General features: G+C 38.5%; 1 protein-coding gene and 1 long non-coding RNA gene across 2 annotated transcripts in view; one reads left to right on the forward strand and one right to left on the reverse strand.

Annotated features, from left to right (window-relative positions):
* CFAP20DC (CFAP20 domain containing) overlaps positions 1-20953 on the reverse strand; it is a 298458-nt gene that overhangs the window by 51695 nt on the left and 225810 nt on the right. The window contains exons 14-15 of the mRNA XM_001093761.5: positions 18736-18939; positions 7875-7936 (exon numbers count right to left, since the gene is read on the reverse strand). Of these exons, the coding sequence (XP_001093761.4) occupies positions 7875-7936; positions 18736-18939 (266 nt within the window). The remainder of the gene's footprint in view (positions 1-7874; positions 7937-18735; positions 18940-20953) is intronic.
* The window catches only part of LOC114676368 (uncharacterized), a 204573-nt gene continuing 195086 nt past the window's right edge, over positions 11467-20953 (forward strand). The window contains exon 1 of the long non-coding RNA XR_013414097.1: positions 11467-11571. This is a non-coding gene — a long non-coding RNA (uncharacterized LOC114676368). The remainder of the gene's footprint in view (positions 11572-20953) is intronic.

Raw genomic sequence — 20953 nt, forward strand, 5'->3', positions numbered from 1 at the left:
GAGTTGATAAAGCAGCAGGGTTGGGCAATATTAACTCCAATTTTGAAAGAAGTTCTACTGTGGGTAAAACACCTTCAAACAGCATTGCATGCTACAGAGGAGTCTTTCATGAAAGGAAGAGTCCAATGATGTGGCAAACTTCATTGTTGTCTTACTTTAAGAAACTGCCAGAGCCACCCCAACCTTCAGCAACAACCACCCTGATCATTTAGCAGCCATCAACATCCAGACAAGACCCTTCACCAGCAAAAAGATTATGACTTATTGAAGGCTCAGTGACTGTTAGCAGTTTTTAGCAGTAAAGTATTTTCAAACTAAGGCATGTACATTGCTCTTTTTAGGCATAATGCTATTGTACACTTAATAGACTAAAGAACAGTAACATAACTTGTTTTGTTTGTTTGTTTGAGACAGAGTCTTGCTCTGTCACCCAGGCTGGAGTGCAGTGGCGTGACTCGGCTCCCTGCAAGCTCCGCCTCCCAGGTTCACGCCATTCTCCTGCCTCAGTCTCCCGAGTACCTGGGACTACAGGAACGTAACTTTTATATGCACTGGGAAGTTGAAAATTCTTGTGATTTTTGCTTTATTGTGGTGGTCTGAAACTGAACCTGCAATATCTCTGAGGTATGCCTGTATGTATATATATAATGTGTATATATGTATGTGTATGCATATAAATAATGGTTTTCTTTTTTTCTATTTGCTTACCCAGATGCTGTTAGCCTGGTGAGGACCGAGTACACCTTCTGCAGCAGTGGCAACCCAACCAGATTTCTAGCAAGTGGTACTTTGACTCCATAAAATAGGTGTGAATAGGCCCATACAAAGAAGCAACTGCCAGTAAGAATACAGGGTGAACACACTCATTCAATTTTAGAAAACCGTCTCTATTTAGAGGTGTAAAATGATATCAGATACTTTATCTTCGGGATATCTTTTAAGGGATCATTTAAAACAAACTCATGTAAAAGGTTTCATTTATTATACACGGGAATACGGCCCAGTACCAGAGACCCTTAAGGGAGAGAAGTATACAGGTGTTCATGGGTTCCAGCTAGTTGGGATACACAGTGACGTAGCTAGTGTAGAGAGATGAGGGGAGTTCATTTTTCAGTGGTGAGATTCACTGAATTCGACACCTATTTTTTAATGTGTCCCCTATGTGCTTGGCAAGTGTATCCCTTGAAACTAGGGAGACACTGAACAAGTGAGATAAGATTTTCACATGCATGCGGTTTATATTTCAGCATTCGAGAAGGAGCAGTGTGTGTGTGTGTGTGTGTGTGCGTGTGTGCATGTGTGTGTGTAGAAAACAGACAAACAAGGAAATATCAGTTAGTGGAATAATGTGATGAAAACAAAAAAGATAATGTGCTAAAGGTGACTGAGGAGCTATTTTAGGGTGGACGCTAAGAAAGGGCCTCTTGAGGAGAGGATGTTTATTTAGGTGGAGACCCTACTGATAGGAAGAGGCAGCTGGGAAGCAGCCTCGAGTAAAAGAACTCCATCCAGGCAGCGCTCTTAAGTGGAGACCAAGCCTGGAGTATCAGAGCGAAAGAGAGGAACCAGTAGAGAGTGAGCAAGGTGCTCAGTGGTGTGAAACACCATCCCAGAGGTGGGCTTCCAGGGCCCCAAAAGCCAGAGTAAGCATAATTTGGTCCCAATGGCAATGGGAAACCACTGGGAAGTTTTACATGGAGCAATGCCTGCGTCTGATTGAGGCCTGTCAGTACCACTTGGTTGCTAAGCAGAGAAAAGTCTAGAGAGGCCTGAGAAGCAGAGAAGGCAGGTTTGGAGGTTTACGGCATTTGCCCAGGTGAGAGGTGATGGCAACCTGCACTCAGACTATAGCAGGGAAAATAGAGAAAAGAGGCTGGATTTGGCATATACTATGTTTGAAGGGAACACTTGCTGAGTCTGGACATTTGGGTGGATCCAGAGAGACAGAACAGGGATCACCCTTGGTTTCTGGCTTAAGCAAAGGTGGGGAGGGATGATGATGGCATTTTCTGAGATGGAGAAAAGTGAAGAAAGATTTGCAGAAGAAAATCAAGTTACCTTTTCAATGGCTGGATTTTAGGCATGATGGCAGCTACATAGATCAGTTTGGAATTCAGGGAGGGTCAAGACTGGAGATATAAATTTGAGACTCATTGGAATATAGGAATATTAGAAACGATTATTAATTATTATGTCTTAAAGACTAGGGCCACTCCAAAGGTTACCAGTGCCTATGGATCTTTGAGTCAGCAGGGAGTGGTACATGCATGAAAATCAGATTTAAACTCTGTCTAAACCAGGGCCTCTCATCAAAACACGATTCTATCTGGTTATGAAAGAAACAATATCACTGTCCTCCTATTTCCAAGAAAGGAAAGGGCAACTCTTGCAGAGACACAGAAAAAAAATCTGAAATTTAACTGGTTAACATTTAGGATGAAGATTTTCATTTTCCATGGTGTCCAGGTGTATACCCCACTCACTTGCTCACATCCTCCCTCAACTCAAATACTGAAGAAACTCCTGCCCTTGACAGGCATGTGCTGAATAACACTGGGGTGGGGTGGGATGGGGCTGGGGAATAAGAAAGAGAGAGAGAGAGAGAGACAGAGAGAGAGAGAGAGAGAGACAGAGAGAGCACCCTGCCTTAGAGGAACTTCGTGAACAGCCTGACAGGTCATCAGTCCTCATCAGGGCCCTCAAAAGAGCAGTTGTGAAATCTGTGGGAATGGGATTATGAACGAAGAGGTACTGAATCTTTTCCTACATGAAACCAACAAGAGAAATGATAAAAACAACAACTGATGCCTTCGGTTTCATAATCAAATCATTATGATTTAATGCAAAAATCTGGATAATAGGAAACAGCAATAACACTGTGTTTTGAGAAACAAAATGTTTGCTTAGTTAATAAGGAAGTCCTCTGTCATGTCTTGGTTTGAAGGAGGACTATTTGCTAAAAATTCAACTTGCTTGTTTTAAAATGATCCAAACGTAATCATTTGAAGACGAACATTAAAGTTCTGTACTTAATTTTATTAATTTATGAATTTTCTCTCTTTTGTGATGGGAAGCTAAAAATCTGAATCAATAGAAGAGATGCCCATCAGGTTGCATCGTGACAATTGGAAAGGAAAAAAAAACACAATGCCACTGTTGTCAGTCCGGAGGAGCCACACGGGTTACAATGACAGACTGGATTGCCTTGGCCAGGCCGGCTGAGCCAGCGGGAACTGAGGTCAGTGGTTATTAATCATTTGTCAAAGACTGCAGGGCTTCATCAGATAATTGTGGTTATAAGTATGTTTATATCACACAAACATGTGGCAAGGCTGCAAAGGATTCAGGCCCTAACACAATCTGCAATGACATTTTTAAAAACTACAGATAAGTGATAAATCATTGAGCAAACACTTTAGAAAACCATGCCATTCTTTGCTGTTTGAGTATTCTGACTTATTTTGTGTATTATCTATTTCCACGAACATTTAGAACCTTGCAAAGCCTTTGACTACATTCCTTCCTCACCCTAATTTTCCAATGAGTTGTAAAAATAGCAAGTATAATCATCATTTGAAACGAAAGACTGGTTATTGACTCCATCCCTATGAATAGACAACCAGAAGGTAATCACAGCTTATTTCATAAAACTCATTCCTGAGCAGGAGTATCTTATGTTGTTCTGAAGAGTCTGTATAAGCTTCTAAATAAACGTGCCTAAGGGACAGCTCTAAACCCCACAAACCAATAGATGGCATTTTAAAATAAATGACTTGAGGCTGCAAACGGCATCCATTTTGCTCTGTTTGGCAGCATGCAAGTGTACATGCTAGGAAATGTTTCTCAACGTGAATGAAGTGTGAAATTGTTTCCTCCTACCACACACTTCTCTAAATTATGTGAGATTATGTTAGCCATTTCTGCACCTTGTCATAGAGGCTGTCAGTGCCCTAAGAGACAATGTTTGGTGGACGCTGGAGGCAAGGGCCCCAGCATCTGAGATGCTGCTTAAATATCAGTCAGTGTGTTAGGAAAAAATAATGGAAAATATCACCTCATGCCTAACAGCATAAGGGGAAATGGCTTTGTTGCAAATCTAGACACGCAAGGGTATGATGAAGTGAACCATATATATTTCAATTCCTAGATTGTAAACTTCTGAGCAAAATGATTACTGTTGCATCCCACCTTGATCCAATGTCAAGCACTGCCCTATGAGTGAAAGTGAATGACTTTACTGTGAGAAAAACAATATATGAATATATGCAGCGATTTAGCTATTTTCATCCTAGAGCTAACTCTTTAAAACCCAAATTTACCTGCCTTGCAGATTGTATATTGTCTTTATTTTAATCCTACACACAAAAAACTAAGAAGATAATTATGTTGCAGAAATAAAAGTCTTTCCAGAATAAAATGTGCATGAGTAATCACTCCATTCCAGCCTAGGTGACAGAGTGAGACTGTCTTCAAAAAAAAGAAAAAAGAAAGAAATAGAAAAAAAAAATGTGCGTGAAAGACTGGGGATACTGGTTGTTCTGTTACATTAATAAAGCTAATTGAAAGGTGATTCTCTAAACATGTATATATGTGGGCACTAGTCTATGCAATTTAAAAAACTTAGGATTTTTGGTCTCTGGAGTCGTGCAGATATCTCACTGAGGCTCATGTGGCCACTACATTTTCCAGAGGTCACCATCACGCTTTCTTCTCTGTGGAAGTGCTTGTCCACACCACCCTGTCTCTGCCTTGTTGGCATTACTCTAATCACAGCCACACTTAATTCAGGAAACCAAGAGCCTACCTGCGTTTTGTGTAATGTTCAGAGCCTCCATACCAGAACTTTCAATCAAGGGTTCAAGTTAGATGCTTGTTTATCCAAGAGGGTGGACTTCAGAGAATTACCTTCTCATTTCTTATATTTTTTCATATTAATTATCAATATCCCTTAAATTTAAAGTTCTATATTTTAGGGTCCAAAGCATTGGGATACTAATTGTAAAAAATATAATAAATACAGATCTTAAGAAGAATTAGAGCTTTCAATTTTAAGTTAAATTACATGCATTACATGACTCAATTTATTCCATTTTTATATGATGATAAATACTGACCTCATAATTTTATCATCTTCTGTATTTATGGCCCAATAATGCCTTCCTGCCAATTCTCCTAAGCTGCTGAATTTATGAACCAAGAGGCAAGTCACATAATCTGCAAGTTTTCTGAATGGTTACATAATAAGTTTTTAGGAAACTGGTAGATAACTTGCTGGCAAATGGGGTTGGTGGTATTTTATTTTTGGCTTTAGAATTTGGCCTTTTTATTTCATTATGCAGAAATGTAAATTAATTTTCCTTAAATAAATGAACATTTAATTGGTTGCATAAGATATGCCCTCTAACTGGTGAATGATTTAATATTCTATCTTGACAGTATATCTTTGGAAATCAATTTGTAAAAGAGATATTTAAAGTTGCATATTACCACATCTAGATATTCATCCATTTATTCAATTATCCATCCAATATTTATAAAGTATGTTTTCTATACAGGACAATGAAATAAAAGTAGTGTGATCCTTCAATGGCGAGACTGGTTTATGAAGTAAAGGTTATAATGAGTCTTGTAAAAGTCACAGAATCATAAAGTTGGAATTGGCCTCAGAGAGCATGCAACTCAAGTCGTTGCTTTTACACATGAGGGTATTCGTATTATTAAAAAGATCTGGAGAGGTCAGAGGCTTGTCTGAGATTATGAGAATTAGGTCCCCTTTCTCCTTTTATTGAAACAAATGGCCCCACTGTCTAACATATCTTACTATCATTCTCATTTGTTCAGACTACAAATTAGTTCTTTTTTTTTTTTTTGAGACAGAGTCTCACTCTGTCGCCCAGGCTGGAGTGCACTTGTGCCATCTTGGCTCACTGTAACCTCTGCTTCCTGGGTTCAAGCAATTCTCGTGCCTCAGCCTCCTGAGTAGCTGGAATTATAGGCATACGCCACCACACCCAGCTAATTTTTGTATTTTTATTAGAGGCGTGGTTTCACCACGTTGGCCAGGCTTGTCTCAAACTCCTGATTTCAGGTGATCCATCCGCCTTGGTCTCCCAAAGTGTTGGGATTATAGGCATGAGCCACCATGCCTGGCCCAAATTCTTAATTTGTTATAATTTGGACCAAAGTTGGATTTCCAGTTACCTTGAAAGCTTACTCATACATAGAGAAAAATAATTTGTTAGGCAAATCTAGATGAGCTGCAAGATTCTTAGCGATGTGTTCACCTATCAAGAGATAGCTAATTTTAAGAATGTTAAAACACCTTCTTATATATATTGAAATTCTAATCTCGGTTTTAAACTCTTTAATATATCTATTTATGATAGTGACAATTCACCCTACTAGGTAACATGAACGAATGACCAGAGCTGGTGTACAGAATAGAAACATTTAGAAGAGATTACTAGTAAAGAACATTTACTCATCTGTGTCATGAATATTCTGGGTCCCAATAAAAGTCCTGTAAACCATTTACGTGGTTTCCTGGAAGCCATGTTCATTTTACACGGCTTGGTTCATTGTTTATTGCTGACTGGACCAGAATGGGTACTTGGCCCAAGCTACACTAATCACATTCTCTCTCGAAAAAGGAAGTTGAGACGTAGTCTGTCAGCCTCTACATGTATGTTGAATTGTGATATGTACACTTAAGAGCTGTCAAATGGCCATATGTGGACCATGGAGCAGAGAAAGCTGGTCTTTAGACGAATGGAGCAGAGGAAGCAAGCAGAGATGGAGTGAAGAGACTGCCTGGCTGCCTCTTGCCTTTCTAGTTCCAGTTTCAGGCCCCTCCTGAGGCCTGGCGGCCTTTGAGTTCTAGAATACAGCCCCGTATCTTATTCAACAACCATCCGCCAACCCGCCTTTCTTACTCTTTCTCCTTATCTCTTTCTGTCTTTTAATACTAGCTAAGCTGTTTTGTAGTGTGTAACCAAAGAGTCTTAACTCAGACACCATGCAATAGTTAACACACCCTCCATAGGACAGCCCACAGTACAGGTCAGATGCATTTGGATAATGAAGTGCATCACAGTAACTAAGACTCTGTAGGTAGACTTAAGATATGTGGACTTTTCAATAATTTCCTAGTGTATGATAAAAACTGATAAGGTAATACTGATTTATATGGATAAACTAGCTTATATACTTGTTTATCAGAAAGTTATAGAATAATAAAACATGTATTTCAAAACTCAAATTCAGATCTGCTTGTTCCCAATGAACCAAAAATAATGAGGTTTTTCCATAGTGACAAATGACTCATATACCAATGACATTTTTGAAATAAAATAATTTTGAGATTATAAACTTTTAAAGTTATGAAAAAAGAGACTGGTCATTTGAACTTTTATAAACTATCTTGATAAATTTAAGGGCACCAGATGATATAAAAAAGATTTATGCCTAAAATGTACCAAACATCAGACACCTATTAAAAAAAAATAGTTATGCAAATAAAGTAATGAATAAATTAACACTTAGTAAGAACTTGCTATGTGCCAAGAACTGTTCTAAGAATTTTTCATTTGAATCTCCCCAAAATTCTATGAAATAATTCTTATGCCTGAATTACATGGAGTCAAATGACTTACCCAAAATTTCACAGCTAGTAAAAGGTAGATATTTAAACCTAGGTAGACTGTTACCACTATTCTAAAGTCCAAAGAAGACAAGTAGACGAACTAGGATTGAAAGAACATAAGTTTAGAAGCCAGAAGTTTTGGAAAACAATTTCAGAAAACCAAGAAAAATCTACAATCTTCTAAGTTAAAACAAAACAAAAAAAAACCATGTAGATTATTAATGATTCTTACCGGGGGTTAGAAGGAGAAGGTGGGTTCATTTCTTTCTGATAGTGGTGACCCTGGTTGACAGGCTGTAAAAGACAAAACATTTGTGAATGTTTAATCAGCACAAACCTATTTACATGTAAATTCACATGCACTCTCATTACTGTAACTGTTTCCTTGGACACAACCCACAAGAAGGGTATGGGTTTATTTTACAGATCCAGCAAATTGCAGAGTGGTATAAATGAGAAATCACATTTATCATTATTATTATTTTAGTGGCCCAGTCATTGGACCTCAAAGCATCTATGATGTAATTAAAGTTCATTTATTGAGATTTTCCTCTTTGTGGAATTTTTATGCTGTTAACATTGGTTGATATTTTCAGACACAGGAAAACAAAACCAAAGAAGATATCTCATGGAACTAATGCTGCAGTTCAAGCATCATTAATAACAGAAACCCAGACACACAGAAAACATATTTAGTCTCAATGTTAGTAAGTTTGTAAAGATAATTTCTATTACCACTAATGAGAATTACACATGTAAATCTTAGGTCAAGGTGGTCATTTTCGCCAAGTGTATAACACAACCTCAAGTACTGATCAACAAGCTGAAAAAAATGATGCCAATACCTAACAAAAATGTGAAATCTCAAATATTCCCTCCACAAGAAACCTTTCAGTTACATTTCAAAACATAGCTGAACAACTATATCTCATGTAGCCTTAAACACTTGCTTCCAACGAGACTTGATCTTTTTCCTTTGTTCTATAAAGGGAGAAAATTCTGTCTTCTGTTTGAACATCAGCTCTAAGTATTTATGTGGTTAGCAACAACGTTTCTAATAAGAAATCATTTTCAACGTTCTCATTTTATTACAATTTAGTTTAGTAAACATGTTTAAACTGCATTCAAAGAGCTTTAGCTACTTCCATACCCAGTGGAGTTGGTGGTTAAGGCTTTCTCACCCATCATAATGTGGCCCCTGACTGAGGAAAACAACGTAGCCATGGTGCCTGTATATACAGAGCTCATACTCCTTAGTTTCTAGATATTTCTCATTACAGTAAGTCTCAAAATATTAATGACGTAGGTGATGGAAATTCTTCAGAGTAAACTGTCTTCCTCTATAAATTATCTCTTGGAAGTGTTCCTTTAATTTAAATCAAACACCCCATCTGATAATCACAGTCACTTAGCCTGACTACCTGTTATGCACCATGAATTTAAATGTACTCAGATACTTTGGTAATTGAACCAATATCAATGCATCACCATTTCAGTAATAAGAAACAACAGCTGGGAGAATAGTGGAAGGAAAAACATGTCATAAGACATATTTGATCTCACTAGAGAAATAAGACTTTCAGCGATTTGCAAGTGAAATTTGGTTCTATGATTTAGGCTTTATTATTTCACAGCAAAAAAGAAATTAGCAAGCAAAGGGCCTAACAGGTTCTCTGGACGAACTCACACTGGTATAGAAATACTCCCAATAACAAATTCATTGGTATTCGTCCAGTATTTCAGCTGTACTCAGGCCTCCAGTGAATGGACCTCTGTCTATTTATTTTCAGAGGCATTTCCATAACTCTCTAAGCATCACAGTCCTGATATTCAGGTGAATTTCCATTTCTTAATTTTATACTATTAATTCTATTTATACCCATCCCCAAACCTCTATTCCAAATGACTTACTCCATCCCTTGGAAAATAGAAGTGGTTACAGAATCCTATCTTGTTTGTGACTCAGCCCCTCCTCGCTTTGGACTATACAGACTGATCCCTTTCCATCTTTGCTCATAGTGATTTTTAAGTGTTAGAAAAACAAAAAAGTAACCAATGGAAACTTTTCAAATAAAAACTGCTGACATGAACAGATAGAAAGGTGAACAACTAGCTGTCTGAAGCCAGACATCCTCACCTACAAATGGATATTAATGGAGTTCAGGATATGGCATTCGCAGTAGCAGGAAGGTCACTCTCACCTTCCCCTGTTCTCCCCTGCAGGTGGTCATAAAACATAGGTAGGATTTTCTGACCACCTCCTGGAGCAGGTCATAAGATGCTCATTTGAGAGATGCCCTCCCTATCCCCTGAAGAAAGGAACATCCTTATCTCTGAAGACACAACGACACAGAGAAGAATCTGAACAAAGGTTTTGCTGATTTTCTTCGTTTATTTCCATTAGCTCATATCTCCTTTGCCCAATCACATTTCTCCACCACTTTCCCCTCTTCATCAAACCTAGAGTAAAAATATTCAAGTTTCACTGTTTGTTCAGGTCTTCATTTCCTTATAAAGACTCTTGTATCATGGAAAACTTACATGAAATAAATTTGTATGTTTTTCTTTTGCTAATCTGTCTTTTGTTACAACAGAGGCCTTGGCGATGAATCCAGGATGGATGAGAAAAAGATATTTTCCTCCCCTACAATATGTTTATATACATATGTAGCAGTAAATCTATTTCTAGGTAGGTAGCATGCTGTGAAAGTACCAATGAAATAATACAGAATTTGTTTCGATTTTGGCATTCAGCCATACCCAGAGAATATCGTAAGTAGATGCAAAGGGATGGCAACCAGTATCTACAATGAACTATGACTATCATCATAATGGCAGTGACTGATAGTTATTGAGTACTTATGTTAATTCTTGGTAGATATGATCTCATTTGATCCTTAGAGCAATTCTGTGAAATAAATAGGATGAACAACTCCATTTAACAGAAGAGGAAATTGACACTGGGTATTAACCCAGGATCATGCCTGCCGGGAAGAGTGGAGCTAGAATGTGAACCCAGGCAGTCTGAGTCCACAGCTTACCTTCCTAACCACTTGTCTGTAGTGTTTATTCCAGCTCGAGAGTGCATCTAGAGTGGTGACTATTTAAGTTTTTGAATAACAAATATGACAAAATCAGTTCTGTTTGTGGCAGGAAAAGTGACCCTGAAGAAATACATTTATTTGAAATATATACGACTCTCCTTACCACAAATTAAATTCATTGGTTTTATTCTCAAGATATATCATTATGTATTTAAAATTTAAAAAATGAATTTTGCCACGTTACTAAATTTGGGACAATCATAAAATATAATAGACAGTACTCTGAGAATAAGAAAAGTTTATTTCCTGGGGTGACTTTCATAGTCACTAAACAGAACAACTTGCACATTTCAATATTTCCTCCTGACAGTACAGATATTACACTGACTCTAATATCAGTTTTTGTATATCATTTCTATAGCTGTATAAGAACATCTGCTCATATGATTTATCTGCAGCTTAGCACAATCAACTACATACCTTTTCAGTTCAGAAGGATAAAAGAAAACTCATTCTACCCAAAGAGAGCTGAGAAGTTAATGAATCTGTAGATTAGAACAAATTAAAACCTATTAACTATAAACAGCCTAAATGCCAATATATTATATTTTGAATACACAGCAACCAGGAATATCATGCAAAAACGCTGATATGCTGTCGAACAAAGAAATAGAACAGATCCCAGAAACTCAGGACCTCGGCCTTTTGGTGGCGCTGTTGCTATGTGCTAGTGCCAGGCAAACAGTATTCATATAAAATTAACTACCATGGAGCACAAGAAGCTTTGCTTTTCCATGATCAAGCTGCTAGAGATTTTGGGGTGAGGGAGCGAAATGAAGGCGAAATAAAAGAACAGGAGATAAGATAATCCTGCCATGTTAAAAGGTAAAGACAATATTTTTATGTTGTTATGTGAAACCTATGAAAATGGCAATAATGTTGTTGCAAGGTTAATCAAGACCATAAATAATTTGTCTGAGAACCTCACCATATGCTGGCAATTTTATTAAGTGTATTTTGCCTCGTTATTCTCCAAATATTATGCTCTGCAACATGCCATGTTGATGGATGCATGCAATGAGTTTTTCTTTTCTTTTTTTTTTTTTTTTTTTGTAAGCTAGAGACTTATGTGCTTGATATTAGCTTACGGGAATTCTTTTTTTTTTTTTTTCAAGAGATGGGGTCTCATTATGTCACCCACACGGGCCCTAAATTCCTGGGCTAAAATCCTCCTTAGCCTCCCAATTAGCTGGGAATACAGACCTGTGCCACCACGCCCGGGTCAGGTTATGTTAATTATTAACTTGAAGGAATGACATTCTGCTCACAGGGAAGCTGCACAATAAACCTACTTTTCTTGAATCTACATCTGAGGAGGGACAGTGAAATGAAATATTGAAATAATAAAATAATAAAGGAGTTTATTTTTAAGGCTCTGAGGGAGTCAGTCTGTATGCCAACAGTTAAACTCACATCAAAACAAGCACTACAGAATCTCTGCTTACTCCTTCAGGTCTCAGTCATCATAAAAAGGGAAAATGTCCTAGAAATTCTGTTTTGATCACTTAAGTGGCCCTTTGAAGAGAATAACCTCAGCGGAACAGCAGTTGACAGTCAGTGTGAGCTTACTCTGCTAAGCACTGGGCACATGCATTTCATGTACTCATTCGATTTGCATAATGCCAACATTAGGAAGGTTATTTTATCATTCCCATTTCAAAGATGATCATGTCCAGAAATGGCAGAGCTGGGATTTGAGCCCAGGTTGACCGATCTAGAGTTTATATTTGTTTGGGCATCACATGAAGCAGTGCCCATTGATAGCTATTCTTATTCCTTAAAAAAAGAAACACACACACACACACACACACACGACATGGCTTTATGCTATCGTCAATCAAAATCCTTCACCAAGATAAAATTCACTTAAAATTCATTATAACTAACTCCTATCGCCCTTCCGAAGGCTGCCGAGAGCCCAGTTTGTGAATAAATCTCACGAGGGCTACTCCTAACAGAAACTCTTCAAAATTGATTACTTGTAGCCTGGTTTCCACAGAAGTTGTAAAGTATTGTTTTAATTGAATTTGGTTCTAAGTTAGAAACTTTGAAAAATTTATGTGTCAAAGGCCAATGGATTTCTCAGTAGGCTTGATTTATTTAGCAAGAGATGCCTACAAAAGCCAATTTGCTATGAGGAATATGGTTACATTTAATTACACTTTTAAATGACTAATTTATTATATCTAAACACCTTTTAAACAGTACATATTACTCTGAACTGTACAGATGCTGAGGAATCAAAGTTTGTGGTAAACACAATGGATTTTGCTAAAGACTCTTCATTTTACTCTGCATAGGCTTTCTGGCTTCAGACTGCAATGTGTGTGAAGTCGTCAGGTAAAAATGCTAAACTGAATGGGACCTGACTACATCTCTTTTTCTTCCTATTGGCAATCAGGTCCTGCTCAGAAGGAGATTTTCCTTTGGGTGTATATTTAATATCCATTTATCAAATCTTGAATTGAAAATATTACATGCATCACTCAGGATTTATTTAAGCAAAGCAAAGCAAAGCTGATGTTTATTTTGGAATCTTGATTAAAATTACCTTATTTTAGAGTAAAAAATGAATTTTTAAAAATTATGCTTTAAGTTTTGGGATACATGTGCAGAATGTGCGGGTTTGTTACATAGGTACACACGTGCCATGGTCGTTTGCTGCACTCATCAACCCATCATCTACATTAGGTATGTCTCCTAATGCTATCTATCCCTCCCCTAGCCCCCAACACTCCAATGGGCCCCGCTGTGTGATGTTCCCCTCCCTGTGTCCATGGATTCTCATTCTTCAACTCTTACTTATGAGTGAGAACATTCAGTGTTTGGTTTTCTGTTCCTGTGTTAGTTTGCTGAGAATGATCGTTTCCGGCTTCATCCATGTCCCTGCAAAGGACCTGAACTCATATGTAAAAAAGGAATTTTTCAAAACATTATGGATTGATTCATTCAAGTAATGACTGACAACTGGCTGTGATGCCTTGTGCTAGCATTTGTGCTCCAACATAGAAGGTATGAAAGAACACAGGCAGGGTTCTCTCTTCAAGGAATTCACAAGCAGTCTTGGGGATATTGGTAACATTGGTTAGCTGATGTCATAAGTGCTGTAATTGAGCGTGAAGGTAACAGGGACCCAGAGAGGGAAGCGAATAATTCTGTTCAGGGTGGGATGAGGGTTTAGGAGCGTTTCGGGAAGCAGCGACAAGTGAGTTGGGCCTTCAGAAATAAGCAAAAGGAGGGATAAACAGTCAGAGTACAGAGGATTTTAAGGGCAGTGAAACTACTCTGTATGATACTATAATGGCAGATACATGTCACTATACCTTTGTCCAAATCCATAAAATGCACAACACCAGGAGTGAACGCTAATGTGAACTACGGAGTTTGGGGATAATGATGTGTCAATGGAGGTTCATTAATTGTAACAAATTACCATTCTGGTGGGGGACACTGATAATAGGGTTCCTCTCAATTTTGTAGTGAACCCAAAACGGCTCAAAAAAACTACAAGTCTTTAATAAAAAATTAGCCAAAAACCAAAAAACCAAAACAGAAATTAAAAAGCCATTTTCTAAGTAGAGAGGGAGCTGCCAGACAGAGAAGAGATGAGCAAGGCGTGAGCTGAACACAGGGCACGGCTCACCAAGTGACAGCCAAGTCGACAGTGTGGCAGGAGCAGAGTGGCTCCCCTCTGTGTATGTTGGGTGGGGGGTGGGTAGTGAGACAAGCAAAACTCATTTCAAGTGCTATGCAAGCTGACAGAGAAACAAAGGCACTAACAGGAGGTTATCTTGCTTAAGGAGAGACTCCCCACTGTCCCCGCCACCACAGACTTAATTTGGCTTCCTTTTGGAACTTGGAATTCCATTCCCCTCTTGTCTACATGGTGAACTTGAACTCATTCTTGAACTTCAGCTTAACTGTTGTCTTCTCTGTAAAAGCATCCCTGAAACCCACAGGTGGAATCGCCCCCTCTCATGTGTTCCCATAACTCATTATTCTATCACTTGCCATCCTGAGTTACAGTCAGCCATTCACCTGGGCTTCCCCTCCAAAACTGTGCACACCTCAAGCTTGGATAAGGCTTTATCTGTATCCTCAGAAGCCAGCCTAGTTGACAGTACATTGTACCACTCAAAAACATATGTGTGGAATGAGTGAATGTGAGACAGACAAGCAAGCTTGTGGTGAGAGTTTTCAGGGAGATACTCCTGACTCTTGTGGCAGAGAAGGTGTATCCTTCACAATGAGGCCTGGAGAAGGGCTACAGTGACTTTGGAGCTAAGTCTTGAGGATAATCAGGTCCAAGGTACAGGGATAATGTGCAAAGTGCATTTAGAGAATTACAAGTGGGACTATAGAATGGAGTGAAAGGTGGGGTGCAGTGAGAGATGAGGCTGGAGACAGGGCAAGTCTCAGATCATGGGGGCTCCTGTATGTCAAAGTAAAGAGGTGATGGGGAGTCACTGAAAGGCTTTACATAATAAAGAGATCAGATCATATCAGATCTGGGTTTTAGGAAGATCACTAATGTGAACAATAATGATAATAATAATGACAGCTAAACTTCATTTATTAAGTACTTATGTCTCAGATACAGTGCCAAGCATTTTATAAGGGTCACAGCTTGGATTTGAACCGTGGCAATTTGATGTCAGAGCTGATGCTCCTAACCACCAGGTTACAGTGCCTTGACTGGAGGCACAGAGATGTTAGGGGACTATTGAAGGAATTCAGATGAAAAATAAAGTGCATAAACCATAAAAAAGAGGAAAATCATGTCCTTTGCAGCAACATGGATGCAGCTGGAGGCCATTATCCTAAGCAAATTAATGCAGGAACAGAAAACCAAACACTGCATGTTCTCACTTATAAGCAGGAGCTAAACATCAGGTACTCATGGAAATAAAGATGTCAACAATAGAAACTGGGGACTGCTAAAGGAGAGAGGGAGGAAGAAGGCAAGGATTGAAAAAGTAACTATTGGTTACTATGCTCAGTACCTGCATGACTGAAGCATTTGTACCCCAATCTTCAGTATCATGCAATGTAGCCTGGTGACAAATGTGCACATGTACCTCCTGAATCTAAAATAAATATTGAAAAAAAAATAAAGTGCATAATTTGTCATGGGATTAAGGGGAAAAAAGAAAAACGGAAAAGTGCCAAGGCTGTGGTATTAGGAAGGGTGGGGTAAGAGATAAAAAGGAGAGAGGATTCTTAGGATTTGGAGACCAGCCAAATGTGGGATAAAGAAGTGGGAGAAATGAAGATGTCTTCCAAATTTCTGGTTAAAGGATCAATATGGATGTTGACATTATTCACTGAGATAAAAGAAGAGTGGGATAGGCCGGGCACGGTGGCTTACCTGTAATCCCAGCACTTTGGGAGGCCAAGGCGGGTGGATCATTTGAGGTCAGGAGTTTGAGACCAGCCTGGTAAAACCCCATCTCTACTAAAAATACAAAAAATTAGCTGGGCCTGGTGGTGGGCGCCTGTAATCCCAGTTACTCAGGAGGCAGAGGTTGCAGTGGGCCAAGATTGAGCCACTGCCCTGCAGTCTGGGCAATAGGGCAAGACTCAGTCTCAAAAAAAAAAAAAAAAAAAAAAGGGGGTATTATTGTGATGAATAAAGTTATGAATTTTTTTATTTCTTCTTTTTCACTGTCCCTGTGCAACTTTTAAAGAGAAAAGCATGAGCTGTCAAAAAGACCACAATGATGCTTGTAAAATTGCTCTATCTAAAAACTCTATACAAGCAGCGAGTTACAGAGTTCATTAAGGAATACAATTTTCCATTTGGTGGTAGTTCCAATGTTAGATAGACTGACTCTGATGCAATAATAAACATATCTCATGAGTACCAAAGGTAGACTTTTCAATATTTTCTCTGTCTAAAAAAATCAAACCATTTCAATTTCTCATTTGGTCAAATAGAGGGGTTATTAAGTTCATTACCAAAGGTCTTATTTTTGGCTGTATACTTTTAGAGTGGAATAGATGTCATGCAGGAGATTTCAGTCCTTCAGAACAGGAGAGTGATGAGAACATTGTATCCAGGGCAACTAAGAGTTCAGCCTTTTCAGTCCATAAATAATCATTCCTCAGGTTGCCCTTTGTAATGTTGGTCTCCAAGCTACTTCATGACAGAATGAGCTCGATCAGGAGGCCACTGTTCTCTTTCTTACTTGCAGTTTAAATGACTGCTGCGGAATATTTTATAAGAAAGGCAATGTTTCAATTCTATTGCAAATTGTACTGGTAAAAATCTGCAACTGACTCTTACGATCTTAGCTTGGCTACAAGGATACTCTAACCAGAGTAACCAGAAGTCAGATATTTTTCTGGGTGGGTGGATACTTTTTGGCACCAAGGCTGCCAGAGGTGTTATGTATGCTTGACAGTTGTGTTTAATGAAAGCACAACTGAGGCGAGAGAAACCTGAAGGTATGCAAGGTAGGGATAAAGAGCACTAATCCCCCCATCAAACCAAATGGAATTTCTTCTCCATGAAGACTGTGTAAGTTCTCCCCAGAGCACAGAAATCTCACCTTCCATGGGATATCCACATATCCACTGGATAACACTCATTTGACAACTGAGTCACCACATCATGGTGGTCAGGAGCCCAGACTTAGGAGTCAGACCAGGTTAGGTCTGATTCACTTTACTCAAGAGCCTCCATTACTCAAGAGCTCTGCAACAGTGCTTACCACACAGAGTAGCCATAAGGAGTAAACTAGATAACATGTAAGGCATTAGGTGCCAGGGCCTCTGAGATTTCCAAGATCTACAAAGATGTTGGAGACCTGGAAAAAACTGGCTTTAAAATACGAAAAGCAAATCACAAAATTCATATGTATTTAATTAAATACTTAAAACCTAACTTATCCACTGTCAACTATGCTTCAACTCAATTTTTATATAGTTATATATAAATGAGTAAAAGTTATTTTATGTTTTCTTTAAACATTTTTATAGCAAAAACATATTTACTTTTGGATGAAAGTATATTTTAGTCGGTTTGCTATGATATTGAATGTAGCCTTATAAGTAAATGTTTCTTAGGCCTGCGGAGGTCTCAAAATGGCTCTAGGTACTTAAAGAAATGGTAGCTCTAATTATCATTATTATACCAATGATTTTATTATTCTGCTTTATGCCATTTCTTGTGCCGTACTGAACTGTTCCACTGATGTTTATGCTCTGTCTTTCCAATTAAGTTGTAAGGTCCCTGAGAACAGTATTGTAGAGAACGGACTGAGTTAAAAAACTGGGCTCTGCTCTGGGCTCTGCCACTGACCAGGTGTGGAAGCTTGGACCCACGCTTCAGTTTCTTCACCTGAAAAACAGGAAGACTAAGACCTATTCCAACCTCTGCTGGGCCATAGTGAGGGCAATGGGCCATACTGAAGTGCTTTAACTATGGAAACACATGGGAATATAAGCTTCTGAAGCATCCACAGTGCCTATCATAGCCCATCATCCACAGGGAAGAGTCAGTGAACATCTGGTGACTTCTACAGAAGATTCTTTTCTGTCTTCATATCCAAGCAGTACTTGTATAACTACAGTCTTTTCCTCTGTGTTCATTCATTTCATACATATATATTTAACAAATATTGAGCCTCTTGTATGTGCCACAGGGCTTGTACTAGGAACAGGGGATACAATGGGACACCCAGTGTCTACAGTAAAATTGTTCTTTTTGTTCTTTCAATGTGTGGTTTGATATATCATCATACAAAGCTTTTCTGAAGGTAAATAAAACAATTTAAGAAAAGACTGTCATCTTCTAACTTCCGTCCCCCATTCTAAAACACTATTTCAGAATGGACTCTGATTATTTCTCATAGGGAGTGTTCTCATTTTGGTCCTGGCTTTTCCAGGCAAAGCTGGGATTTGTTAGAAAAAAGCTTGCTCCTTGTTAAGCAATGAAGCTTGCTCCTTCTTAACCAATGAGAGGAAGCTGCAAAGCCGGGGACTCACGGGTGGCAGGCAGGGGTTCCAGGTGGTTGTGTCGTCACTGCTGGTACTTATGCTGACATTACAGTTGTCCACCTGGGAGGCACTCAGGCCATGGGAAGTCCCAGCATCCTCCAGTTCTTCATTTTGTTGCCGCCGTAGGCTCGCCAGCATCTGTAACTCGGATTCACTCATCTGGCTTGGCTGATAGTTTCGCCAGTCATATTCCTGACCAAGAAAGAGGAAAATAACAAAGGGTCATTTGGCCTTTGCTAATTCTATGGCTATTAACAATGCCACAGCCTTAACCCCTGCAGCAGCTCCCCAATTGACAGAGGCACAAATCCCTAACATGCCTCCATGCGCTACCTGCCCCATCCATTATACCGCCTCCTGTCTGCTTGCTCCTCACAAGCCAGCCACTCTGTCCTTCATTAAGGTCCTCAAAAGCATCAGAGTCCTGTCTGCCTTAGTCCTGTGCACATGCAAGTCCCCTCTGCCTCGTGTTCTGGGTAATGCTTAGGCTCCCTTCAGGTCCTCAATTATGTATCACTTTCACAGGGAAGCCTTTCCTGACAACCATAAACTGGGTCAGCTCCTTTATGATGCCCTCTCAGAATCTTAAAATTTTCACTTTTAGCATTAATCACAGTTGCAGTGATGGAATTGTTTCTGGAGTTGGCAGGTTTGCTATGAGCTCTACAAGGGCAAGCACCATGACTGTTTTGCTCTCACTGCCTTTCCTAGGTCTGGTGCCTAGTAGGTACCCAACCAGTTTTTGTAGATTAAGTAAATAAACAAAAACTAAAAGTAGTTTTTTTTAAAACATTTGCCATTTTAAAAAGCACAGTTTATGAGTGAATTGATGAATTTCATCATTGTAAACATAAATGACCAAATTTATTCAACTTGCAGTACGATTGAGAATGACTAGTATTGGTAAAAGCCATCAAATAAAATTTGAATGTAAGATGGGAACCTGTAAGGTCTGAAAGCCTGGAAGATCTCATAGCTCCAACCAAGGTGGATTCACTGTATATGTCATCTATCAGGTACTTTTTGAAACATACTACTACTATAGATCTTTAGATGGTAGTATAAATATTATTTCACAGTATAGGTGGAAATTGGCATATAGAATTTTCAAAACTTTCCCTTCCTTTCTTTCTGGCATAAACTAGATTTGACAACAAACATTAATTTCAACATTACTAAAATATTAGCATCACATACGAGCAGTGTGATTTACATCCAGAACTGCCATATAACTTAAAAGCAATTTGAACATTTTCTTATACATCTGGAAACACTGGTTGTACTAACAAGGATTTTTTTTTCCAAGACACCCTAGAATTTTTAAGATATTTATATCTCTACATACACTTTCTTGGAGGACTCTCTGGCTTCTTTTCTGCCTCATAGGAATGTAAAAAGTTAAAAAATATATAATTTTGAAAAAAATTCTTGGAGTTCCTATGACATTAAATGCTTTATAATAAAGCATTATTATCATCATAATTTGGGGTTTATAAAAGCTTGTTATCTGATAATGTGATGTGGAGACTTCCTAAAAAGTTGCCACTGGAAACTCAGTTAAATCCTTATAGTTCATGGCACAAGCAGCATGGCACTGTGAGGAGCCATGCAATCTTTAATAGACATTTCATGAGCACTCAATATGCTTTCAGAGTTCTTGGGGGCAACATAGGTATCATAAGAAGAAGAATAAAATTTATATCCCAATGAAAAATGCAAAAGTGAATAAGGAAACAAATAATTTAAATTTAAAAGAAGTAGTTGAGGGGACAATAAACACATACAAAGATGTTCAGCATCCTTGTTATTACAGAAATACAAATCAAAACCACAATGAGATACCATTATACCCATTAGGATGGTTACAATAAAAAAGAGACAATAACAAGTGTTGGCAAGGATGTGGAGAAACTGAAACCCTCATACAGTATTGGCAGAAAAGTAAAATGGTGCAGCCACTTTGGAAAACAGTTTTGGCAGTTCCTCAAAATGTTAAACAGGTGAGTTACCATGTGACCCAGCAATTCACTTCTAACCTTATACCAAGAAAACTGAAAACATATGTTCACACAAAACTTACACACAAATGTTCACAGAAACATTATCCATAATAGCCAAAAAGTGAAAACAACCAAATATCTATCAACTGAGGAATGGATTTTTGTTTATTCACATAATGGAATATTATTCAGCCTAAAGAGTAATG

Source organism: Macaca mulatta, chromosome 2, assembly GCF_049350105.2.
Source record: "Macaca mulatta isolate MMU2019108-1 chromosome 2, T2T-MMU8v2.0, whole genome shotgun sequence".
In the NCBI taxonomy this organism is placed as follows: domain Eukaryota; kingdom Metazoa; phylum Chordata; class Mammalia; order Primates; family Cercopithecidae; genus Macaca; species Macaca mulatta.